Genomic DNA, 27,573 nt, shown 5'->3' with positions numbered 1-27,573 from the left:
CCTTCTGTTATTTATGACATCATCGCTGATATTCAATGTTGTTACCCGATACTTTATTAAACTTAGTTAGACAATGTTGTAACATTGGAAGACTCGAGTAAATTTTTATAATACCTAATGAAAGGGAACGTTTGGTTGTTTTAATTAATTATTTAATTTTATTTTATTTATTAAATTTTATTTTTTTATATTTAATTTTAATTTAATTTGTTATAATCTTATTTACTGTTATCTGTAAGAAAGCATGGAAGCGTCAAAAATATTTCAATGAAATCATAGAATATTATTGGATTTTGATAATCTCGTGGCTTTTTAACTTGACTCAAGATTGATCTTATATAAGAAACTGTAGATAGGCCCAGAATTTAAATTCAACTCTTTCCAGTTTCCACTCGAATTAGATTTCAAGCGTTGAACAAATTTTAATTTGACAATGGAACAAATACGCGTATTTATTAAATTTTATGCCGTAAACTTAATTAAATTAAACAATCTAATAATGTGAAATACAATCTCCTTTGTCTCTGTGAATTCCTGGTATTCATATATACTACAGGATACCTTTAAGAATTTAAATTATGCTTTGTCGAACAAATATTCCTGAATACAAAAATGTCCATTTAACTTACAAAATATTATATATTTTAGCAATTGTTTCACATTGTGACGAGCGTTGCCTTCTTCGAACAGTCGGCACTTGACACACGTTGCTCGATATTATTATCGATGCTCTCGGGCAAATTATCTGCCATGATAAGCAAATACTTCTGGTATTTGCAAACGTAATTAGCCAAATGGAACGTCGGCGTGTATTTAATTATAATAAGTTTTCCCGGTTAATTGAAAGTACTTGCGGCATAATGAAATTTTTCCCGTCTTTTGTGCGTGCACAAAACACGGAAATTAAACGAGACATCAACGTTAAACAGAATTCAAAAGAGCGAAACGGAAAACACGGAGTCGAGCGCCAGCGCAAAAGCGTTAGAGGTTCTCTGCTTTTCGCGCAAAAGGTCATGATCTCGGAGGAGAGGACGGGTTTCAAAGAAATATTTTACACCGTGAACAATCCGCCGTTTAATAGTTTCCAATAACTCGCAGAAAGTAGTAGGATTTCGAATCTGCCAATCCTATTGCGTAATAAAACGCGAGAAATAAAACGAAGTTATTCGGGAAGGTAATTTTCAATGATTCATGCTGAAAGATATTTGCGTAGAATCATATTAATTTTTCTTTTCGTTTTACCTTTTTCGTTCTTTTCTTTCTCTTTTTTTCTTCTTTCTTTGCTAAATAGAAACGACGGAAATCCCTAGAAAGGAAGTACTTATGACGGGTTTACTGGTCTGCGGCTGTGCTTCTCCGTAGATAGGGGAACAGAGAGCGAAGGAGCTTACCAAGTGACGTACGTTTAATGCCTAACCACTGCTGTACCGGACAGCCCTTATACGCAGAAATTATAGTACGAATACACGAAACTGTTACTTCAAGTTCTACGCCGTAATTTTACCGATTCAAGAATATGTACCTGATTTGTATAATATTCCATCTGATAACGAAACTTTTAAATCATTGTTCCGGCAAAATCGAGCAAGATGTTCCTCAAAATGATTACTCTGCTCTATATCGATTTAATTCTCACTTTGTTTTCTTCTTTCTAAAGATTATACGGCATTATACGCGAAATGCTATGTTTTATTCTTAATTTTCTACTTACGCGCATCGCTGGGATTCTCACCTACAATTTTCCCCTAACTTTCGCTAACATATTTTTTATTTCCAATTCGACGGTTAGAAATAGGGAAATGCTAATGAAGCGTTAAAATATGTGATATCGGATAGCTGCATAAAGTATGCGTAATAGGTAAGCTGCGTCAAGTATTAGGTTGCCCGAAAAGTGTCTTTCTTTTACAGACACGTCTTTTACGACAACGCATCTTTATACAAACATGAAATCTATTCTGTCGGACGTTGTAATCTTTATCTTGATGGAATAAGATGGATCATACGTAATTCGACAAAATAATGTACAACGAAGAATGTTGTGCATCCATTATTTCCTTATAAAACGAAAGGAACTTTTCGAACGACCTAATAATTCGGCTGATTTACCGGAAGAGTGTGGAAAAATACTGAACCCTTCGGTAATAAATTAATACTTTGAAATGGAAAGACTGAATATTTTAATGTTTGCAGAATTACATATATTCTCTAACTTAGCTTTTCGAATATTAGCAACAGCTTAACCTTCGCCTGTACATATTTTTCACGTGAAAGATGACGCTATTCGAAGAAAAATTGATCTCAGACTTTATAATTTACTTTTTTAATATGGAATATATATATATTTATGAAACAACGTTTGTTACAAAAAGAACCCTATGTGTCAATCTGACACACGTTATTCTTAGCAAGTCCATTGACGACTATCTCAGTGTTTCGTAATTGTTGCACAACAATTATGCGTTCATCGTACAACCGCTTTAGTATGAAGCTAGACATGTATAGCTTTGAATATCGAAATTTGATGTGAATATGAGGAAGGGAGGAAGAGCTTTGTGCCTTCTCTTCGTTCTTCTCCTCGCCGCGAGACAAAGCCAAGAACGATAATGCGAAGTCAAATACGTGCGAATGAAATCCGATGATTCTGAAGGGGGATCAGTGTGAATGCATGTAAACGACAAACAGGAAAATTAATTATTTATCTTTCATTTCATCGATGTTTCACCATTGTGTCAATTTGACGTACGAGGGGCAGATTAAGTTGCGAAAGTAAGAGACGGTTAATAATACAATAGTAATCTATTTTACGCTAAAATTTCTACTTAGTTATACATAGTGTAAAATAGTTTAATGTAAAGCCATTTATGCCAATGTTGCTATTTTATGTAACTTCTTTTAAGTTGGAATCGTTGCCGTGGTAGAACAGTATTACTTGATACACTATACCCACGAAACTAATTCCGTTTAAGTATCCGTAATTAACGCCTAAATAAGGACAATCTAGAACTTGCGAAAGGATTAAAGGTCAACGATAAGATGTTTAGAGACCTACATATATTCAATTCCCACAGTAACTGTGAAGTTTCCGGGGCTATAAACGAGTAATTTATTCCACAAAGAATTAGCTAGAATCTGCAAATCGAATTAATGTAGATCTACTTGTTTCGCTTAATTCTCTTCTAAGAATTATTCCTTAAGAGTAATTAACGCAACTTATAACTTCTTTCAAATATTATAATTAATAATAGAAAATAATGGTGAATTTCTAAGAATTAATGAATTATCAGAATAAACAATAGAAAGTGTAAATAAAATATTAAAAATAATAATGAAATTAATAATAAAAACCTAAGTGTTTCAGACAATACTTTGAACGTAATTGAACGCAAAGAAACCTGAAAGTAATGAAAGAAAAACATCTGTATTCCTAATAATTTATAAACTTGACATACGCTGTCGCGTTAAATGATGTCTTAGAAAAACAATATATTATCGTAACATTGACAGCGTATACTGAATATAAAATACCTACATCGTCTATTCAATAAAACGAGTCTCGATGAATTGAATATCGCAACGCATACAAATTAACAGACCTCTTTATATTGGCCGTGTGTCAAATAAAACATTTTTCACTGATACAAAGGTTTGTACTATGTAATAGAGTCTTTAAAAATATCCGACTGATAGGCTTAATCTGTGTCCAAAGAAGGATAATGATTCACAATCTTTTGGAGCGTTTCAATCAATATTTAACAATAATTTGCACTTGCTGTATTAAGAAAATTTTAATCTCGTATTGCTTAATATGGAGGGTTGAAATTAATTATTTCATTTATATCGCATTTCGGCCAACGTTGTTCCATTGGGTATATTAAATAAATTTTAAGCATAAGCATTGTATGCGCAAAAGCTAATTACGCTTCTGAAAACTTCATTAGTAATAATTACGTAACATGTAAGATTATAATTTAATTCTTTTTAACAACATTATTGGAATTAATAGCGAACCCAATAACAACCAAATATTTGGACTAATTCATGAATACCTCCATTTCGCCATTTTCTACAATTCCTATTATTATTCCCTATTAAATTTTACACCTCTGATATTGTTCCAGTTTTTGAAAACCCGTACAGTTTCTTAAATTGCATATTAATTAATTGACTTGCTATAACGTGCGTTATGCGTATAGTATAACGAAATCCTAATGTAACAGAAAAGGGAAAGTACGATTATCGACATCCAATTACATACGGAAATGAAAATATAAATTGTATATTACTTACTGCTGGTGTCCTGTTTTGGTTGGTTTCCCGGAGACGTGGCCCAGTTAACTTTCATCTCCTGAAACAGTCAAAGAAATATAAATTTATTTAAATGTTTAGATACGTAGTCTAGTAATAGTAATACAATTATGTATTATAAAATACATGAGAAATAAAACGAGGAACAAAAAAGGATAAAACATTTCATTGTTTTATCTAACCATCTATTTATATGACTTTCGGATAAATTTAATAATTACAAACTAGTTGACATACAGTAATAGATTTATCAATTCATGCTCTCCATATAACATTGATGCGATTTAATTATCGTTGCCTCATCTGTAACTATTATATTTTCGCGCTTATGAAATAGTGAAAACTCATGACAATACTTGTAATAAATATCAATACATATGTCTGACATATTGGTTTGAAAACAGTGTACATGTATTCGTTCGTTATACACAGATTCTCAATTATCCATTCAGAAATAAACTGAATATCGTTGATTCAAGCAAAATTTCACTCTTAGATATCTTCCAAAAAATTTGTATTCCTGTGAAAAAGGCTCCAAACATTTGACTAACGAATGAATGTATAATGTAGTGGAAACGTTGATAAATATGGCAGAGTTCTTTCAGATTACTTGAGAATCCAAAATATTCAAGAAATTGAGCTTCGGTATAAATGACCCGTTCCTTTGTGAACCGTAGACGATATATATTTAGATGGTAGCAGGATAAACAAAATTTTATATTATATAATAAAATATGAAATAAGAACATTGTATAATACATTAAATAACGTGTTATATATTACAAATATTATATGAAACATTATATAATTCAACGCTTAGATATATAAAATTCTGCTGCCTTAAGAAACCTTTTATTCTCACGGAGCTTTGGTAAAACTTCTCCAACTGAAAGCTAGACCACCTTTTAGAAATTCAATGTTCAACGCCGCCCAACTGTCGCGAAACATCCTAGATAACATTTCACATTTCACCACGTAAATTGTCGGTATAAAAAGATTGCCGTGAAAGAATGGGGTTATATCCAAGAGTGGAAGTCAAGACAAAGAAACGATCAAATTTATATCGGTCTGTTCACTAGCCAGACGCGTTAAACGTAAAACGTTTTCGCTGATAAAGCACCTATGCGGTTTCCCCCGTACATATCCCTGCGACAGTTGGATTTCCTCAAGTGACGAGTAATTTCGTTTACAAATTATCAAGTTAATCTTTTCGCTAGAAATCGGTACGGTAATCCGCTGGTAATCCGCAGCAACAGGAAGCGATATCACTGCCGAAAGGATCTCGACTGGAGGAAATAGGACATGTTGGGTATCGTCGGGTCTTAACAGATGTCATAAACTAGATTCTTTATGCATCGTGATGTACCCAACTGTCGACATAGCCGATATTCGATAAATAGCAAAGGTCATTTCGAAGAAACCGCGTACAAGTTGCGAATCCGGCTGAACATGTAGTAGAAAGTAAAGCAATTGAAAAATGCAACTGAAAGACGATTTTTCGTTGTAATTAATTTCGTCAATTCAATGTTACGTAATCCGAGGGATATTTTAATATTTATAGAATAATATAATTATATAGATAATAGATAATTCTCTACATAATCAACATAATCAAAGAGGCTTTTATCATTTTTCACATTCGTTCTATATCATCTCTGCGAATACAATAGGCCATATAATCTGGTCGTTCATATAAGGAATCCTCTTGTTTCTCCCCATCATCGATAAGTTTTCGTTCAGTTAATAGGAGTTTATGTTCCCAGGAGGATCCATGAAAAATTTGCTCTTAAATATCTGCGTAACAATGTTGTAAACTTGCATCGACTGCGAAGCCCGCGAGATCGTCACATATGTAAGCGTGCCACTACTATTTACGTCTTATCATTACGTCTTATTAAATTTACGTCTTAGACGTTGATATAACTGGATTGACGTTCGGCGGTAGTTGAATCAGCACTCAACCAATGTTCAGTTAATCAGGCGCTGCTAAGGTTTCGTTTATATAAATGGGGTTCGTATAAACGGAATTCCACTGTAACTATATCTTTGTAGCACTCATTTACAAAAAGGAGAAGACAAAAATTAATTCGATTTTCGGAATTAAGCCTGGGAAAAACAATTCGATTGAAACTGAATTATCATTTCATAAAATATATTTATACGTTTAAATGATAAATTCAAATACGTAGATATTCATGAAATTATCATCGTGTTTAATTAATCATCATTAACGAATCGAAATCAACTCTGAACAAAACTATAATAAATGATTCATGAAGATGCACATTTACTTGTAATCTTATTATAATAATTATTTAATTCCTTGTTGCATATTTTCCGTTCATTTCATACAGAAAGAACAAATTATTGTTTCCAACACGGCTCTATACAGATGTATTTCAATATAAAGTAAATTTCTAGTTACTTAGTTATCTGTATCCACATCTGTACAAGAGAATAGCGGTATCAAGAGTGAATTACTAACAAGTATACGTGATTATTGCGTGCAAGTTCAAAGGACTTGAGATTTCACCTGTAAACCAAAGTTCTAAAGCTAAGCTAAATGCATATCTACGAGTACAAGACTCGCTGCTTAGAATTTATGACTGGTTACACTGGTCGTAATTAATCGTGAGGAATATTAAGCGCGGCATGTATAGAAGTCGCAGGAGAAAGAGTAAAATAATAGTTGAACGAATAATATAGTAAAACCTTGCCATACGTTGCTATCGTAGACGGACTTAATGGAAAAATGGTGTCATCCGTACGGACGATACACGCAAACGATATGGCGCTAATATTGAATCGTTACTTTTCATTTTCTTAGTTATCTGCATCATCACGCTGGCATTCTTTGTACACTTAATTATTGCTACATTTCATCGAATACCGTAGGCAAACTTGTAGCTGAAACAATAAGAGAACATTATAGGAAATATCTCTTTATAATGGTGTTAAGTGGAATTAATTTATATTGTTCATACCTGACAAGGAGAAATTTTTCGTATCATATTTGTCGTATCTTTATGCTATTGATAGTTGCATATCCTCTGTACATTAGTTTTCTAGCTTTTGAAACAAAATTTACATTTATAATTTGTTGATTAATAACGGATAAATAACTATAAGTATCGGTTCCTGTCATTAAAATTTGTCATAAATTTCTATCAGAGTGTTGGGATTAATACGAGCGGCGGTGTACGTCAGATACAAAATGGAAGTTCACATTTATTCCATATCGCCGATCACTATGACCTAATTCGATTACGAGAGCCTTGTATCTTTTCATTTATTCAAATGACATGACGCCTCCAGTTCAACCATCTACTCGTGTGTTTTTGCGATCATATCCAGGGAAAAGGACGTTAACTATGCGGTTCCTGAATTCGATATAATCAAGAGATAATTAAACCGAATTACGATGAAATTCCCGTACATAGGGAAAATACTCTGGTCGATAAAGCGTTTACGTCGATGAGATGCTTTGTTCGAATACCAACATGGTGCAGCTTGCAAAATACTTTATAGGATATATTCGTGAGCAGAAATGGAAAGCCACAACTAGCTGGTAAAATAAATGCCGTTAATGCTCTTTATTACAACACGTACGCTTGCTGAACGGGTGCAACAATACGCGTTTCATCTGCTTTATTAGCCATTACAACGTGATACCGATGCTCAATTGGAAAGAAAACGACGATGATCGAAATGAACAACAACGATAATTGATGTGTAATGCAATGTAACGCAGGTTTATCACACGATTTGTCATTTTTATGGTAGATTTACGTTTCCTCTTGGGATGGAATTCGTTTGTACTCGCTGTTGTTTGTCATAAACGAACAATTGGCGGTCGTTACGTTGTCGATTCGAGATGGTAGAGGAAGGCAGATCCGAAAAATTGTCGATTTTGAGGTATTCGCGAAGATCAAGTCTAGAAGTAGGCCATTTTCTAAGGTGAGAAATAAAGAGAAATAAAATTATACTGTTTGAAGGGGAGATTGTCACAACGTAACATCTGTTTTAGTTCTTCTTTTAATAGTAAGCAATACGCATAAACATTATCTTATCAGAGATCCTCAAAATTGCAAAGCTTAATTGCGTTGGTCCAATTATAAAACAAAATGTTAAAGAACGTCCACGAATAATTTTTTATTTCAAATTTATTTCAAATCGTTTTCTTAAAAATCGTATTGTTTTTACTATTAGTTACGTCACTGTTCTAACAAAAAAATAATGTAGATATTTATTGCGGACTAAGGAAATACAAATTGTTCGTGTTATGTTTCATTTTCTATAAAGAATTTAGAACATTTTTTTTATCAAAGATTACGGGATAATTGAGTTCTGAAAGACGTTAAAATACAAAAGCGAAAATTTTAAAATTTGCAGATCACCGGTTTGTACTGCTTGATCCATAGTTCGTATTATTTGAGATTCAAAGTGTCAATTAGTGACATTGATGGATTTCAAAGGTATGCTAATAAATGAAGGAAAAATGGAACTGTGCCAACATTTAGCAGTGCAAAATCAATGTTTGAACAGTACTTCAAAGACGGTGTACTGTATAGTAGCTCAATACTGATACAACAGAAAATTTATGGCCTTCTCGAAATTGATATTTATCCGCTGACAAATGAAATTCGGAAGAGAATGAAACGTGTCTGAGTTTGGTCAAACGTCCCTACGAAGTATTCAAAGTATGTTTTAAATAAACTCGACATTATTAGTTGACTTCATACGAACTATTTAATTATCTCTAAATATTGCTCGAGAATATATAAATGTACTTTGAAATTTTAAATTAACATACAATAATACATATTTGCAACATTAAGCATGAAACTGTTATGGTATGTTACTATTATTATTGTTGCAATTTAACCATAATAGCAAAACTTCGTAAATTTATTTATTGGAAGAAGCAATTACGAGTACATTAAGAAGGAAGTAAACCGCGTAACTTTTTATTTAAGTAACACTGAGTAGTCAGAGAAATAAAAACAGTAATATGACTACTTTGCTTTTCTTAACGTCTACCGTGCTAATTTGAAGTAAGCTTACTTCTCTACACGGCATTTAAAATGCGTAGCATCGCTACGAACAAGATAGCTTACGCATGCATTACATTCATATTTTTCTAATACAAGAAACATTATGCTTAATGTTTCTCCTGAATGTCATACGATGAACGAATTTCGTTCATCCGCATAGACAACAAAGTATATGGACAGCCGTATAATAAATCTGGTACGACAGCGTTCACCCTGTGCTAATGACAAAACAAAATACAACGCTAACGCGATTTAAACCATCGAGAAACATTTGGAAAATGAATGGGCTGAAAAACATGGAATCGTCGTCGATGCCGTGCAATTTTCCACGTGTATATAAATATTACCGACATAAAGATAAACGTGGCCGAACTGTGATATAATATTTATATCGGTTTTCGTCGATCCCGTCCAATGAATATTTCATTTCGCTGTCTGTCGAAAATTATAAGTCGATAATCGGATCAACGTGGCCGGATAGGTGAACGCGGCTTCATAATCGTGCCGGGACAGGCCAGCTGTTTCGCAGGCCGAGAGCTCGTTTTGAAAGTTCGCCCTTAACAAATGCGAAAAATAATACTACAACGACGACGACGACGCGCGCAGAGAGTTGTTTCGTTATCCAAAGTTTAGTATACCTGGTTGGTACACCTTTCGGGAGTTCCGGCAGACTAGTTGCAGCAGATGCGAGGAAAGAACATGAACAAGTAATGTTACGCGAGGAAACTGCGGTGCAGAAAGAGGCAAGGATAAGGAATACCAAGGCTAGGAATAAGTAAGTAAGCGAGTGACTATGTAAGTAAGGAAGTAAGTCTGGCGGGATAAGTAAGTTAGGATAGGACGGAGGAGTGCCCAAGACGGCCGGTACGCTAACGTCGGGCCCGCAGTGTGTCTGCAGCAATTTGCAACTTTTAATAGTTAGTCCGGGTTGCGAGGTCGTCTGCCGGCCCAGAGCCCCGTTCTTTTATGGTTTATACACCGGCAAAGGAGGAAGTTTATATGCCGTAGTTTTGCACGGTTAATGCGCGCGCGACTCATGCCCACCTCTAACGGTGTGTCATATTTATGTGTCAACGGGTTGTCCCACGAGATCTGCTCTAGTCGATCAACGAGAGATTTTTTAACTTGCACTTGGAAGGTTCATGGTAAACACACAGATGGATATTGATAATTAAGGGACTGTATTCTATCTTTGTTAATGACACAATATTGATATACGTGCGACGATATACGACGTATTGTTAAAATAGTTTCATGCAGTTCGCGAAGCCGCTCATACAACAAACAGTTATAATTTTATTATTTGTCAACATGAATTTATCGAACAAATTACATATTGTGTTCGAAGTTTTGACTGAAGTTTGAAGGGAAAGATTCTAATATAATTTTATTATATTATACGGTATACCTTACATATAAAGAAACAATAAATGTATGATATATTGATTCAAATAATAACTGCCAGTGGTATAAAGCAATTCATTGCTAACTTTACGCACAGCTGCTCCGAGTAAAACATTTCCTATCTCGGTTTCAGCAACTTAAATACAAGCTCGACCGAGTTCACGAAATAATATCAAAAGGTAGAAATAGCGAGCTCAAGATTTTTGAATCGCGTTTTCTTCTACAGCAAGCAAGTACAATCCAGCACAGGCGACTATCGAACCGGTTGGCAAAGCGTAGCATACTCGATCGCAGAAATACCAGGGTTCGACATGGTACTTTAATGCGAGGCTTAGGCCGCGATAGAGAACCGATTACATATTGCGGACGCGAAGGTTGAGTTAGTGAGCACGGGCATCGGCAGGAAGTCGGGCAGAAATTGCAAGCTGCTGCACTTTTGACCTTAACTGGCCAGTCGACTGTCGGTCAGATATTTATTGTCCTATTATCGTGATTGATACGCGGCTGGCTGGCCACGGGCTACTATCTTACATAAGTATATTTAATGGTGGAAGGTCGTTTCGGACTTTCACATGACGAAGGGAGGCTGCTTCTTCCGTTGTCGTCCGACATTACGGTCGGTTGCAGCCATCCCAACTCTCCTACCTCCCCTACAAGCTTGCTTGTACGTTTTCTTACTTATATCTTCTTATTTTCCAACCACATGGCGCCATTAGTCGCCGCGGCACCACCGACGTTTCTCGCCTGCCCCGGTAATAAGTCACGGAAATGCTATCGTAAGGAATTTACGAGATACGGGGTTACTTTCCTCGCGATGTCGTGCAACCACATACTTTCTGTCTCTCTTGGCTACATCTTCTGACGATTCTTCTTACCGGCTCTGTCACAGATTTTATCCTAACTATCGACACCAACACTATCGTTCGTAAGTATTTAGACATTTCCACGTTATCGCTAGCATGTGAAGTATATCGATCAAGTATCAAGTGAAACTCCTAAATCTAATTTTCTGTGGCTTCCGATCTTAGCTTAGGTAATTACACAGGGTTGTTAACGAAAGTTAAATAGTTTCGATTAAAATCGCTCTATGTGTAATTATTAGCAGATATTCATGAAAGTATATATTAATTAGCATAAATAAAATAGTAAAACAGTACGATCGCTAAATATTGTTAGGACTCTTAGAATGAACGAAATATGCATTTCTTCAGTTATATTAGGAAATTTATATAAATTCTGCGAAGTATCAGTTCCACGCTATAGACGAATAAGAACGAAGTTTCGACTTAAATTTAACAAAGTATTTGATCGTTATAGCAAGAAGTAGAGAAACATTCTTCTATCATAATTCTGAAAATATAACAAACATATCAGTTTTTCGATTGAATTCCAACCAGATGCGCAAATACTTTCGATAGTGTACATCGTGAAAAACGTCGTAACAGAATAATAGCGAAACTAATAATAATATTAAATAGAATGCAGATGATACTTTTCCTTTGGAATTTGTATTACTGCATTCTAAACAGAAACTACACCGATAAACAAACTGTATTACTTCAGTCACCACTTCTAATTGAATTTCTTATGCTAATAAAGACCAAGTTTCTAGTATTTGTATATCGCGTGAGAATGGCTGACGAATTTCTTTCCTTCGGCCGATTCTAACTCTGTACGAGGCACAGGCGTATAAATTTCACAATTTTCTCCTTGATTCTCAAGATAGACCAGTTGCAAATGATAGCGGCCTTTTCTGTTTTAAGCTGGTGACCTAAATTATTCTAAGTCAGTGAGTTATTGACTATAGGGTAAAAAAATTTCTGCTAACTAAGCACGAACGATCCTTCCTCATAATATATTTTACTACGTCAATAAAGCGTTTCATAGTGTAATGCGTCATATAAATTTTTGCAGCGTTCAGCTCGAGCTTTAAAGAAACCGTGTGTTCAGGTTCTTCGAATGTACATACGATTTTTATCGGATATTCTCTATTTCGTCCACAAACATGCTGCGATTGTATCTCTTTCGACGAATGATTGTATCTGCAGCCAATATCACACAGTTCAGCTAAGTATCAGCGTTCATCATGATATTAGTAAATATGATAAACAAATTTTATTCTTATAAAACATTTATCTCGTGAATTTTTTGAACATGTAAATATACAACGAGAATGAAAATATTTTGCCCGTTTCTTTATATTTTTGTCAACTATTTAAAAGGAGCTATATAGTTTCTGCAATTTTATTACCTGATTTCTATATTATTTCATGAGCCTCATTACGATTTCTTTTAACTTAAACGAATATCGCAAATATCGGAATCGTTATATTAAATATAAAGGCCAGAATTGAAAAACACGATAAGTCGCATTTTCTGTCTTTCCATGATCCCGTTATTCATTCAAACCATTTACTCGTCGATAGTGTACGCCGGGCAAACCTCCATTCGTGTTAAAGAGGTTGAGGAAACTGGTTGGAGATGTCAGGTAACGCACAAGCGCACACACTTCTCCTCTAACATCGATGTCGATCCACGTGTACACCTTACCGCAGCTTAAGCGATTCTCGACGAAGGAGAACGAGAAAAGTGAAAAGAAAAGGAAGCGTTAGTAGTCTACGACTTCTGAAAACCTTTAACACATTGGCTGCTGCCTCTAAATAAAGGAAATTTCCTTTGGGAATGACCATCTCTGCGTCTTTTTACTCAAATTACTTCACTGTTTCCCTGAAATCGATAGAAAGTGTTTTGTAGTTAAAAACATCCTACGCTTCTTTCAGTCATATTCTCCGATAAATTCCTTAAGTTCTCGAAAAGTGAGAATAATCATCATTGATATGTCTTTGACTTTCCGTTTCAATTTCTTGTTAAGGATATTCTCGAAACGTTAACAAACACGGTGTTGATTAAAAACGAGATTCGAAGATATTCTAGGACTATTCTAGGACGAAGAATAAAGTGAACTTGATTGCATGGTTCACAAGCAACTAAAAACAGTTTCTAACAGTTCTGTTTACCACGAAACTTCTCTTTGTTAACTTCGCCAACGCGAATTCTTGTTTGTTTCGTACACATCGCCAAGTCCACGCGAATTTAAGAATTACGACAAAGCTTCGTATTTTATAGGAAAGTATGCGAAGCTCCGTTACAACGATGTAGTCTTTCGTGCGATATGCTGGTAGCAGCGGTTGGTAGGGACAGTGATTGTATACAAGCTATGGTGGTGTGCGGGGCAGTTCGTCCAGAACCGGAGGAATACTTCGCCCTACCGCACTAACCTATGATATATGATTATGCTGCATGCCCTCCGTTCGTATCTTATTATGTATTACCAAGGGTGTACACAACTACGTGGCTATTCAGCTGGGCCTGCATATCTCCAGCAACGAAATGGCTCGGTCTGTTCTCTCGCTATAGATTGGACGTTTTATCAAACAGGCTTGGACAGAAAAATTCACGAGCAATCGTACTGTCCGCCGGTCGATCGAATGGGTCAGTGAGATTCACTGGGACGATATTCGATTTTCACACGCCATACGAATTTACGTTCGTAGTCAGGCATCCTCCAAACCAATTGCAAACACTCGTAATAACAGCGATCATTTCGCGATGATAGATTCGTGGTACTATAATGAAGCGATTTATGTGTTTATTGACACTGACGCGACGAGGTTCGGCACAAAAATCAAAATTCATTGGCCACGTTCGCACGTTCACTGGTAAGTAAAGTTCGCATATTTTCAGGCTACGTGTTCACATAATGTGACAAATTCTCGTTGTCTTTCGTTGCTCGATGCATAAATTTTATTTCAATGTGACAAATTTTAATGCGCTAATTTTATATTTCTATAGATCGTAGGTAAACACTTTTTAATTATTTCATATATATTCATCAATATATTTGTTCTATATACCAGCCGATTGATAATTAATCAGCTGTTCGAGGAAAGACCTTTAACACAAAATTGTGAGTTGAATGTTTCTTATGGGTGAAATTGAAATTAAAAATATCAACGAAAATATACTCGTATATATCCTAGTTTTAATAGAAATATGCCTACACATTGTTCGAAACGTTTGAACAATGATGAAATTTGTTAAAGTATAGTACACGATTCAATTCGTAAAAGGTGAAACGAAAAAAGGTAAGAAATAAAATAATCATCATTAATTCTTCACGTTAATAAAAATATTAGTGTTATTTCTGTGAAGCACACATGAAAAGACATGTCAATTGTTAATTCATATATATATAAATTTTTCATTCAGCTCTCGTAATAATTTCGAATACCACATTTTTAAATATTCTATCGTAACTGAAATGTCCAATTTTATGCATATTTTACGCACTACGGTCAATGAAGAGTAAATATATTCGTTTTATACGATAGTTATTAATCTGTACATTTAACAATTACATTCTAATAAAAAGAAAAGGAGTCTGTAAAATAGTCCGTAAATAAATAGTTACTTAGGTTACAATTTCTTTATTATTTTGCCTGTCTATCACAAAATCCATTTAAAGGGCCAGAAACGATCCCTGATTAATATTATAAGCAAGTAGTGAGTCGAATTTGTATCCCGTGTGCCTCGTTTCAACCATTTCTTCAATAATATATCGATCCTCGTAAATCGTTTCTTGCAGAGTATCATCGTACGCACGTTGAACGTCTGTCTACCCTAGCAATTCTGGGAATCGCACTAAAATATGCAAGGAGAGCGAAAACGTTAAATAAAACAGTCATGGACATGGTGCAATTAAGTAAAGCGATTTCAACAAATGTTCCTTCATTTTTCTTTTCTTTTGTTTTTTTCTTCTTTTTATTTATTTTATTCTGTGCGTTCTACCAACGTGAGTTTGCCCGCTACAAGAAATTTAACTTTCTAGCGATTTAAAATTCTATACAGTTACAGAGCGTGTCGCAAAAGAGAATGCGTAGGTTTTGGGGCAGCAATGAAATTTTCCCTTTTATGAAAAGCGAAGATGAAAGTTTATGACGAAAAACTAAATTCCAAGCAAAAGCGGAACGGGAGAGGGGTGGGAGAACCAATTGCGAAATTTGAATATTCTATTCGGCGCAATGTTCTACGTAAAATGATGCAGCCGAAATGGAGTTGACCTAAAAAGTAAATCACAAGTGAAGAAACTGGTTTATGTAAATCGTTCTTCAATCGCTTTACCGATCGGAACCACGGTGATACACCATGGTACATTTGAAAATACGCGGAAGCTACGAGAAGAGACGAACATAGAAACAAAAGCGACAAACGATCGTGTTGCTCGAAAATTTGTAATAAATGGATAAATGAGAAACTGGAATATTCTTCTGTGACGTTCACTTTATTCCTCGCACAGCTCTAGAAAGAAAATTACGCTGGACTATAAATTAAAACTGAAACTGTAGAAAATAAAGTCTTTATAAATCCAGATTAAAATTAATCCAGATACATGGAATTCAGTTGTGCGGTCCAGCTGCAAATTCTAATATAGAAATATTGAAGAAATTCCGGTCAAAAACGTGAGGAGTAATAGTAAGCGCCACATAGTTCGTTTCAAGCAATATGATAAGGGAAGATTTGTAAATATTAACAATGAAACAGAAATAGTCAATTTCGAAGGAGAATTTATTAAAAGATTTAATAATCGCTCCAATCAGCAGGAAATCTGTCGGGTGAGACAGATACCAGAACGTTAAAACGCAGCAACCTTTGGACTTCAATGGATTTATGTATCAAGCTGCGCAACTGCCAAATGTTATGTTAAATTTCCAGATACAGCGAATGATTGTACGAGCACCTATCTAATATTATTACATTTAGAAGATTCGCTTATTGTCCATAAATGGACTATAAATAAACTTAACGGAAGAAAAGATAAAGAAAATAAAAATTATAAAATTATGTTTCCAATTCAAACACACGAATTTCATTCGACGACGAGAAGACAAAGAGAAACCTTGTACCTACCGAATATTTAATGATATTTTTACCATCGATTCTCGAAAAGATTCTTGAATCTCCGCCGTGAAGAAGCAAGTATGAAGAGGCGAGAATAGAAAAATTGGCAAACACGAGTGAATTATGAGCTTGTGCTTGGGTGTTCAAAACGCGACGTAGTTTCCAGTAGATTTAATTACAAAAAGGAACGTGCAACAGTTAGCTCGTGTGGCTCAAAAGAGAGTCAAATGAGAGGCGGGACAAAAGGCGGCGGAGCCAGCTGAAAAACAGGAAACGGCTAAGAGAATGCGACTGAATGTATGATGTATATACTGGTCTGAAGTGCAGCCCTTCTTTCTTTCAGTGAATTTTTAGCGTTGCACCGTCGGTGAGCCGCGTGAAACGCAGTTTGGCCATAGTTGAGACAGCAGCACGGCGACTAGCGATGCCCTACGCATTCCTCACAGAAAGCACGTATCCGTGCGCTAAGGTTCACCGAGAAAACGCTTTAGATACGAGCCTCTCTTCGTAAGCACCCACCCTATGGAATGTGTTCCCCTTCAAGTGGCTCCTCGTCTCTCGAAACATTCTAAACGCGTGGCCTGCCTCTTCTTTCCCTTGTGGACCGACAAGTGCATCCGCACCTCTTCTTATCCACGTCAAACATGTTTACTAATTTCGATGGATGATGACACCGATGATGACAGCTGTAATATTAATTTTGTTTGCTGATTTTGTAATCGAGAAGCTTTTATGAATGTGAACGATTTCTGAAATATTGCATTTTCTATTATCGGATTTTTGCGATCTACAAACCTAAATCTGTATATGCTTATGAATGGTCAATAGAATTTTTGTACAATATTTTGTAATAGTTTGTTCACGCTTAAAATCATTCCAATGTATTACGTAATATTACGTGTTATTTTAAACGTTAATTACGTTTCCCTTTAAATAAATATAAATAATAGATGGGCAATGGATAATGGATTTGAAAAATGGATATAATGCTATTATTCTAAAATATATCCAACTTAGTTTCTCCGTTTTCTATTGGATTTTACGCGTATATAGATTTTTCTGAAGGGAACGGTAAAAAATATTTAAAAGCAGATATACGATTTTGTTTCTGATTTCGATAATGCCATTTAAAAACTAGGATATTTTGTAGTTTTATTCCTCGTTATTACACGGATATTCGATTTCATTACTTCACTGAACGCTCTCGTACTGTGCGATTATTTTATGTTTTTTAAAGTAACGTAATATTTTTAACAAATCTCACATTCATTCTCAAAAACATCGAGATCCCTTTAAATCTGGATTTTATATATTTTTTACGAGGAAATTTTTAAGCAACAAACCCATTGAAATAAGAGCCAATATAAAAATCTTATGGCTAATGCATGATATGCGCGTGTGTATGTATGTGTAGTATAATATATTTTTCAGTTATACAATAAATATATTGAATCTTCTCTTTAAAATACATTTCATCTATCAACAAAAGAATAAATTTCATCCATTGAAATTTTCCAATATTTTTTTTAAAGAACGATGTTTCAAAAGAAAAATCGTTTATAACATTTCTAGCTTTATCTCGATATTATCCATCATGACAGTACGTATAACGTAGAACGTTACGTTAAACATTAAGCGATGAAGAGTAGGAAACAGATACGATGAATAACTAAGTTGAACAGCCGTAAATAGTTCAGGTAACTCCTGAAACAGGTTCCGATTGAACATAGAAGGTGTATTGCGTTTACAGTGTTTACATGATTTATCCAACGTAGAGTCTTTGTTACATATTTTATCCCTTTAGCTAGATCAACGTTTCATCGCGCAGGTCAGCTACAAACAGCAACTAGAATGCACCCTTTGTCCCAACATAATAAGCACAGAATGATATCTTCATAACATGCAACAAGTATGAGGAAAGGTAAGAAAAATATAATACCGAGATGCGAAATTAGTTATGAAGTCAGAGTTTAATGTATTCGCTACTTGTTACTTAATCCTTTGCACTGTAATTATATTTTTCTAATTCCTTCCCGACTCAACTGAAATACTGATCTTTTTTTCTGATTTTGATATCTCTTAATGTGTCTAAATTGTTTACTGTTCCTTTCAAATATTTATTACTTTATTGACAACATACTTATTCATAAAGTATGTATAATAATAAAACACCAGCATGTAATTTGTTATTATTTATGTTTTCCTAAAGTGTAATATTTTTTCTTCCTTCTCATTTTTTTCTGTGATAAATTTCTCAAAACTATACTCGATATATCTATGGAAATTCAATCAAATCAATTCAAACAAATGGAAAATATTAGACGAATTATTGTAGTCGTTAATTCTGAAAATGAATCTATTGATTAAATGATCCGTCTAGAAAACGCCGGAGATACCTGACTGTGTCTGAACGAGTGTGATCGAAATTATTTCACTAAAGTGAGAAGTATAAAACACGAAGCTTTCGCCTGCATTTACATCTAATCTCAAAGCGATTTTTAAACAGTTCCATTTTCTATTTTTATGAACTAACTGAAATATCACATGAGAAAGACACTCGTGAATTCTGCGGGAAAACAGTATCGTCGCGCTAGCAACGATCTTATGGAAGCTTAGTAACGACGAATAAGTATCTTCAACAATTTCTGAAACAGAATTACCTGTTATTTAGAAAGTTATAGATGAAACGTATCTAACTGAAGCGTTAATTCCCTATACGAGTAAAAAGTAAAATTACAATCGAGAAGGACGATGGCTAATAATAACAATTTAAAGAAAGCTAATGTCTAGGAAATCGGCCAAGTGGTTTATCGAGCAAAGTGCCGTTCCTAGTTCCTTGGGTATTGCGTCCAATTGAATTTAACAGAGTCTTAATCCTGTCCGCGTGTGTTTCCTCGGAAACGAAGAAAGTAAAGTTTCACATCGACAGGAAGCCTCTGTAATCGATATGAATTTATCGGTGGCCACGTGTCCCCAAGCGGAATTATAGGTCGTTAATACGACATAATTGCACGAACGTAATATGAATAAACGAATAAATGCACTTGAATGTATAATTATAAAGTCCGATAGTTGTTAACCGTATTGCCACACAGTTAAGAGATATTAAGCATCGTTGACGTTATCTGTGTAACTCCTCCACCGATCCCCAGGGAGCGTTAAACCTGTTACGTTGATTATTTTGCGTAATAAAATGCCGAGTACGGTTTAATTGCGAAGCGTATTATGCGCAGTGTGCAACTTCCTGAAATAAACCCGTTGTCATATTAATTTAAAAAGAGACGACCCAAACGTAGTTTGCATTCTGGCAGATTTCGAGTTAATCTTAAAGAATCTGAGCTAAAACCTCTTACTACACCTTTATTTTGATATTTATCTATGTATATCCGAATCGGATGACAAGTAATAGAGTTGTTAATGTATTAGGTTTTAACGTATATAAAATGTTGGATTTTTAACAATTCATACTTTACTGAATCTTATTTCTATTCAGCTTCAATTGGTTAAAATCGACACCTAAAATCCACCGAATTATTGAGTGACCTGCTAATTAATGTTTTCCGAGATAAACTGTGAACGTTTTCTGATATAGATAACTTAATTGATACTGTTTTCCAACTAACTAAGTAGTTTAGCAATTACTAACTAATCACTCATCACTAAGTTTAGAACGCATCGTGACATCGTTGCCACTGTATCACGGCGCCTGTACCCTCGGCATAGTTTTCTTCAAGAGGGTATACCGATATCAGTGATAGACAGAACTTCGATACTGATACAAAGTTTCCTTCGCAATTCATGTATCTGAAAACAGTTAATATCTAATCTGTATCTGTATAGAACTTCGCTGTTGTATGTATCTCAACGAAAGGAAATTTCAGGTCAACGCAACGTTACTTCGATGATAGATAAAAATATCGACAGGGGTTAGATTTTGCCATAAAATCTTGGATAAATCCAAGTTTCTTATTCGCCTATTTCCTAAGATGTAACTATCGAATATAGGATAAAGATAAGCAATAAAAGATATATAACGAAATATTTTTCACGAAAACATTCGAGAGGATATCGTTTCTTTAATCGTTTCGAAGCCAATTAGAACCAAAATATCGACGTTGGAACTGCGAATTAAAGCAGGTAAACTCGAAAATTTTGGTGTCTTGTAATAGTTATTCCCGATATAGGTTCTACATAATCGTTTCAAGAACGAAAATCGGCTTTCGACTCGTTGCTTCATATATTACACAAAGGAATTAAATAGAATCATATTTTTTACAAATTGACAGAGAATCTTAGAAGAGAAGCTGTTGTACGGCAATACTTTTGTTTACAATTTCATAGCAAATTTAACAGGAAATGCATAAAAATTCTATTTCCGAAGGCCTAGAGATTTCTGACGACGTTCACGAACCATAGGGATAACGAGGTAAGACAAAAACAAAGCGAGGCAAGAATTTTAAAATATCCGCGCGTACTTTAACGGTCGTTTAGAGAAAGAAGACAACGGGAAACACTAAGGATGTTGACGGTAGATAACTTCCTTTGTTTCCCCTCTATCGTCTGTTTTCTCTTTCCTCCTTACTCCCTTACTTTGTCGACGATGAGAACGACGACAATGACGACGACAAGAGGAAAAGACACGGTGGCGCGCGTCGAGTTGTCTTTCTTTGACTGGCAGTAGGAGGAACGAAAGGTGGCGGAATACTGGGGAGCTACCGAAGTCGAACGGTGAATACTTCCGTCGATATTTAAATTCCGCATCGAAAGACGACGACGAAAGGAACGAGCGCGACGACAAGAAGGGCGAAAGCGACGCACACAGGTCACGGACGTTGTTTCTCTGACTTTGATCCTTCGAGTAATTACATTCTTTCAGTTTGAAGGCAAACGGAGTGCGTCAGCACGTTTCCGGCATCGCGCCCCCGAAAATCTTTTTCCTTTCCCTCTCGCTTTCCTCAGATTACACCGTTATAAGCTACACAGGCGCGTTCGTTCCTCTAACAGTCACACTTACAAGTTGTGTCTCTACGAAATTTTTTTTTTATACATTAAAACGTAGATATAGACACATAAAAACAAACATTAATTTTCACACATTTCTTCGGCTTGTTAAGAAAAAATAAGTAAAAATTAAAAAGAGGGAAGAAGTATTGCATGTGATAAATGCTGTCAATGACATATATCATATAAAATATAGATTGTTAGTTTCAATGGAGTAATCTAACTCGAATTTAACAGAAGTAATTATTGTCTCTTATGAACAACATTAGCTGAGAATTGAAACATGAAAGATAGCATCTTCCAACTTTTACGAAGAGCTAATTATATATTAATACGTTCAGACTACTTTTAGACTTCATGTAACCACGAGTAAAATTCATATGTTGCAAATGGTGCGCCATACATGAATACCTGAAGAAACGAAATTGGAAATGTATAGCATAATAGAGTAACATCATTGTGAAAGAATTACGTAGCAATAAATAATATCGAACTGTATAAGTAAATTGTAAATATCTTGTTTATGTCTTTGATCTTATTGAATTGAATATTTCAACAGCGGACGGATGAAAATAAATTTATTACTGTGAGCACATAACTCGTAATGCTTATATTAATATCAGAGCCGTACATTTTACCAGTGAAAACGATATATGAATTTTAACAATAAAAGACAATTTGCACGATACCGTTTCATAATAGTTTATTAGTCGGAAGCATTATTGCTACATCACAAATATTTACGCATTACAACAGATATTCTGGTATTTATATTTACGTCGCAAATTGCCATATCTGATGCAATATTGTGCAAATTAATCAACTCTCATAAATTTGTTGAGAAATCGGAAGCATAGACTAAATTCATTTCAATTAATTAACTGAAACCACGAATGATGTAGTCTAAATATTGAATACACGAGAGCACATAGTTTGTCGTGCGTGTTAAAATAGCTACGTACTGACATAAATTTCGTGAAAAATTATGTGAAATATTTTATGAATAATTTAGCGTAAGTTTACATTTCAAGCAACTGGCTATTTATTTCGAGTACGTTTGTCCGAACTCGAAGATGAAATGGCAACGTGATATAAGAAAATATGAGATGAAAGACATTAGATAAAAAATGAAATCAAGCACAACCACGGCGGAAAGTTTGAGAGCTTTCAGAGAAGCGTCCGGTAAACAAGAAGCCTGGTATGTCCCTAAGGAGTCTCTTTGACATTCTAGGAGGAAGTGCCTTCCACACATTCACCAACTTCTGTCCGCACTGTATGAATTTCATTCACGCCTAGAATGTGTACGAGTTCTATCGTAAATCATTCTGTTCATAATCTAGGGAATATTTATGACATTCACATTCAAATGATACTGAGAATAGATATACGTAATTGAAAATAATAATTGATTATAAATGGTATTTGTTAGAATTTGTCAATTATGTCAGTTTACATATAAAAGGATGAAAGATAACTATAAATATGATATATAAATTTGATAAAAATTTCAGTTGAATAATCTCATTTTCAAGCTAGTATGAGTTTTACGATATATTTTTGAAGAAACAACGTTAACGATGTCAATGCCTTAAATGTAAATTCAATAACAAATTGAATAATCGATGATAGTTTTATTTTCATATAAAACGTAGCAAATGTAACAAAGATGCTTCTAAATATATCGGTGAATAATGAAAAGAGAAGAAAATTCTCGATTTAAAAATTGTTTCGCGCCTAAACTGCTTCGAAAGTTACTAAATTCTTCGCCAAACGTTATTAATACCAAGAATAATTAATCTGCTCTGTTTCGATTATTTCCAATTATTGAACGTTTCTATTAATTTATAATCGTTTCTAGCCAAAATAAATTACTAAATATACTAAATGTTTAAATACAACGAATAATTCTACACAGATGTAAGTTTAACTGATTTCCCGCAAACTCCGCGGCACGAACTAAAATTTCTTTCGCGAAAACAATGTTCGAAGACGGGGCAGAAGGTATCGTCGACGAGCACGAGTATCGAAAATAGCTTTCGTACGATTCAGTCGAACACTTTGATACATAGAAGTCAGACAGTAGCGCGCATTTCTCCGCGCGGAGATACGATTTCCTATAATAACGTTACTTTGCCCGGCACCACGTGCCGCGGTTTCATACATTCGTGTTTAATGCTTCCGTACAATGTTTCCCCGCGCAAGGTGGAGGCGGAGCGTCGGCGATGGCGGCAACTGGCGCGCGTGTTCCTAGCCTCGACCATTCTGCCGGAGGAAAAATTTTCATGGCAAAGTCTACGAGACCGGAGAACGTAGAAGCGCGATGCAGCGTGTGCTGAGAGCATAGAGGAGATGTGGTAGAAGGGAAGAAAGCAAGAGAAGTATCTAGGCAGACTCGCATGAAAGTTTAAACCGATGTTTTACGGTGGCTTTTTGTTTCGCGTGTTTTATTGAGCAGAGAGCGGATATTCACGTCAATCTCGCTCTCTTGCAATCCGCGAGAACCAGTGGAGGCTATACCGATCTCTCTTCTCTCCCTGCGGCTGCTCCAGTTCGTCCCATTGCCCTCTCGCGTTCCTACTACCCCTTTTCTTTTCGTTCTCTGCGTGTTTCTTCTTCTGCTATTCCCTCTGAATCTCTGGCCCTCTACCATTTTTCATAAAACTTTCAGTATAACCGGCTGGCGTAGGTACACGCGAGCGACAGAGGCTTCCGAGCGCCTCCAAGGAAGATTTTATAAGGTTATAGACTAAAGCTGGTATCCTTTTGTAGTTCTGAAAGATTGTTTAACACGCAGGAGAATACGAGATGTCATTTTGATTACGCGCTACAAAGAGAACCCCTCTTTTTCTGCATGAAATATTCCGGATGATAATGGATCAAGCGTATCCTATAGCTTTGAAATAATTCGGATTTTATCGTGTTAAGTAAGTCGTCGCAATATGGTATAAAGTGGTATAGATTCTAGGAGTTTAATATAGAAGCGACACAGAAAAAAGTCGTTAGTGAAACAAATTGTAATTTGTTATTGCAATTGAGGAGCTGGTAGCAATGACATAACAGAATCTTTTTCTCTCCAATTAAGACGTACAGGGAAGTTACCAATTCTGATTATAATTTTTCTCACAAGGATAAATGTTTCAATATTTATTTCAATATTTGTGATATATTTTGATTAATTATTTATAATCAGGCTTTTGTGTTGCGGGAGTATCCAGTAATCAAGCCAGGCCATCTCATTATCAAAGGCTGGCGAGTGTTTGCCTGCCTATTTATTTAGGAAATTCAACTAAATCTTTCGTCGCATCCGGAACAAAGATGTTGAAAGAACTATTCGATAACCCGAGCCGGAGCGAGCTCTTTGTGCTCGAAACAAAAGAAGTCTATCTCTAATCCCACGGGACGTTTCTTAACTAGAAGAGGCAAATGAAGAAGATAATGTCCCAGGAAGGAACGGCAGCTTCCTTTGGGTTTGACCTACGTGAACGAAAGCCCCTCGGGTCTTTGTCTGCAAAATTAAATGATAAAAACACGTCGTACTTCCGCATCACATGGGCTACGTCCCCGACGCTCTTATTCACCTTATTCCTGTTGCATCGTCCTTTCGCGTGTCTCGTCTCCTTATCCCGTTGTCCTGTTTTAATAAGAGATTTCGCCGAAACACGAGCCTCGTCCTTGCCTTCGTCCTTTGCCAGATACTTTACCATGCACTCTGCATCGTGATATCGCGTCATTTCTTTTACACCGAAAACTGAATAACACTCTCTATTCAGACAAAGGTTCGTGAAATTCTATGTTGGGTAATATTTGCCAAGCTTCCAAAAGAAACATAGCAAACGTGTGTCCGCATTATGTTCGGTACATATTGGCATGAATTTACTAATTTTTTGTGAGCAATCTTTGCAATGTTCGCAAGTTCGTAATGAATATCGTATGGTCGTCGTTGTGGCCTGAATTAGGTAATTTGAGCGAAATAGTACTTACATACCACATGAAATATTCATTAGACTTATGCAGTGGTGGAAACTTTTAGGAGCCGGAGGATTTTAAAAGGTGAAATTCATTTTATAAGTATAAAATTTATATCCTCGTTTTGAAGTTACCGAAGTTGTATAGTAACACCTTTTTTAAATTTCACCTTGCAAATTTTGGTAAAGTTAGCGTGAACGGTGTAGCGTAAAACTGCAGAGCACGTTTTAATAACATACAATCTTAGATCAATAAAGCGTATGTTTACGTTCAACGCGAAGCTCAAAATTCGCACACGTACAAGCAATCTGGATTGCGTATCTTGCCTATTAAGAATTTTTCAGTTTCCGTATTTTTATTAAAATTTTTTAGGAGACCATATATATGTCCTATATACATACGCTGTATTCGTTAGTGCTTGCATATATTTATAAAATGTCCACTGTTGAAAATTAAAACTTTGACAAACTTTCTATTATACAGGTAATTATTTACCAGATGTTCGAAACGTTATCGAGGTTAAAGGTGGTTCACTGAAAAATGTTTGAAGCCGGATACAGCGGCTACAAAGTACATGCAGCTATGCATATGCATAGTTCATGGTATGGTAGATAAAACGATTGAGCTCGCGTGTATGCATGTGTGTTGCGATCGTTCCGTGGGGGGACAAAAAATTGAATTTAAGACCGTCGTAAATTTACATTTCGATCAGAATACTTTACCGGAACGCGATAAAAATAAAATCCCTAGTAGTGGTAGTCAAACAGTAAAGCTTTATGCAAACTCGAACGTTCGAGATCATAGAAATGTCCAAAATTCTGACTGGCATACTGCTAGCCGCGTTGATAATATAGGAATAATCGATCGACCGTGTCCCGACTGTGCTCTATGACAAGTATCGTCCTACAATGCTTCGATCATTATTACGTTTGTATACGAAAGAATTAAAAGCTCTCGACTCGGCGAATCGCATGAAACAGCGTCGATTATCAATTTACATGACTTATACGGATAATGGAGACAATCGTGTGTCAACTGCTTATTCCACTCTTTCACTCCGTTCTTTTTTTTTTTTTTTGCATTTTTATTCTTTTATTTGTCTCTGGAGTGTTCGGGTTAGTATACTGCTTCATGATCTCTAAAGGTGAGTTAATTATTTGAACGGTAGCTGTAAGTAGACACCTTGTATTTATGCAAGTTCCTATTTCATTGAATAGAAATTAAATTCCTTTTTGACGATGAAAGTTGTAGATAATATTGAGACAAATTTTAATATTGAAACATCTTATGCATTAAAATGGCGATTGAATGATTTCTTTTACCAATTAACGTGCCGAAATCAAACAGTTTTTCGAACAATGAAACGAGCAATAATATGATAATATCATCGCATGTTGGAAGACTCGCTACAATTCAATGGAAACGCATACGATTGAAACGAAGACAGGTTAATGAAACAGGAAAACGCAAAGGCGATAATAGACGATGTTATTTCTGGATGTCTGACTATGCATGTACATCTTCCACTGCATAGAACATTGTTCCCTGTTCGAACTACTTAGTAGTTTTTCGTTTATTTTTATCGTTGCGCTGGCTGTCTCTACTATCGAATACGCATGTGTTCGTGCCCTCTGACCCCGAAGCTACTATGGCTATGCGAGCTGTTCTTTTGCATTTAATCAATGCGCTCGGTTAGGTATAAGAGATGTTCAAAGTTGTACGATAAAGAAAATAATGGCAATTGTGCTGTTACTGTGCGAGCATATTGAAACGATAACTGTGCTAATAGAAAAATGTAATAAAGTAACATTGCATCGTGGGTAAGGTATTGAGTACACGCGGTATACGATCCAGTTTCTTTTCAATCTCTTGCATTCTTGTTTTC

General features: G+C 35.4%; 1 protein-coding gene across 7 annotated transcripts in view; it reads right to left on the bottom strand.

Moving 5' to 3' along the window:
* Positions 1-27,573, bottom strand: part of LOC117239952 (nucleolysin TIAR) — a 583,038-nt gene that overhangs the window by 333,580 nt on the left and 221,885 nt on the right. For all 7 annotated transcript variants that reach the window (XM_033505780.1, XM_033505787.1, XM_033505783.1 and 4 more), the window contains one exon: positions 4,288-4,345. In XM_033505780.1, coding sequence (XP_033361671.1) covers positions 4,288-4,345 — 58 coding nt within the window. The remainder of the gene's footprint in view (positions 1-4,287; positions 4,346-27,573) is intronic.

Source organism: Bombus vosnesenskii, unplaced genomic scaffold, assembly GCF_011952255.1.
Source record: "Bombus vosnesenskii isolate JDL3184/JDL3185 unplaced genomic scaffold, Bvos_JDL3184-5_v1.1 scf7180000013264, whole genome shotgun sequence".
NCBI classification, from domain to species: Eukaryota; Metazoa; Arthropoda; class Insecta; order Hymenoptera; family Apidae; genus Bombus; species Bombus vosnesenskii.
Note: the sequence above shows the minus strand (reverse complement) of the source record. Positions and strands in the feature narration are given on the sequence as shown.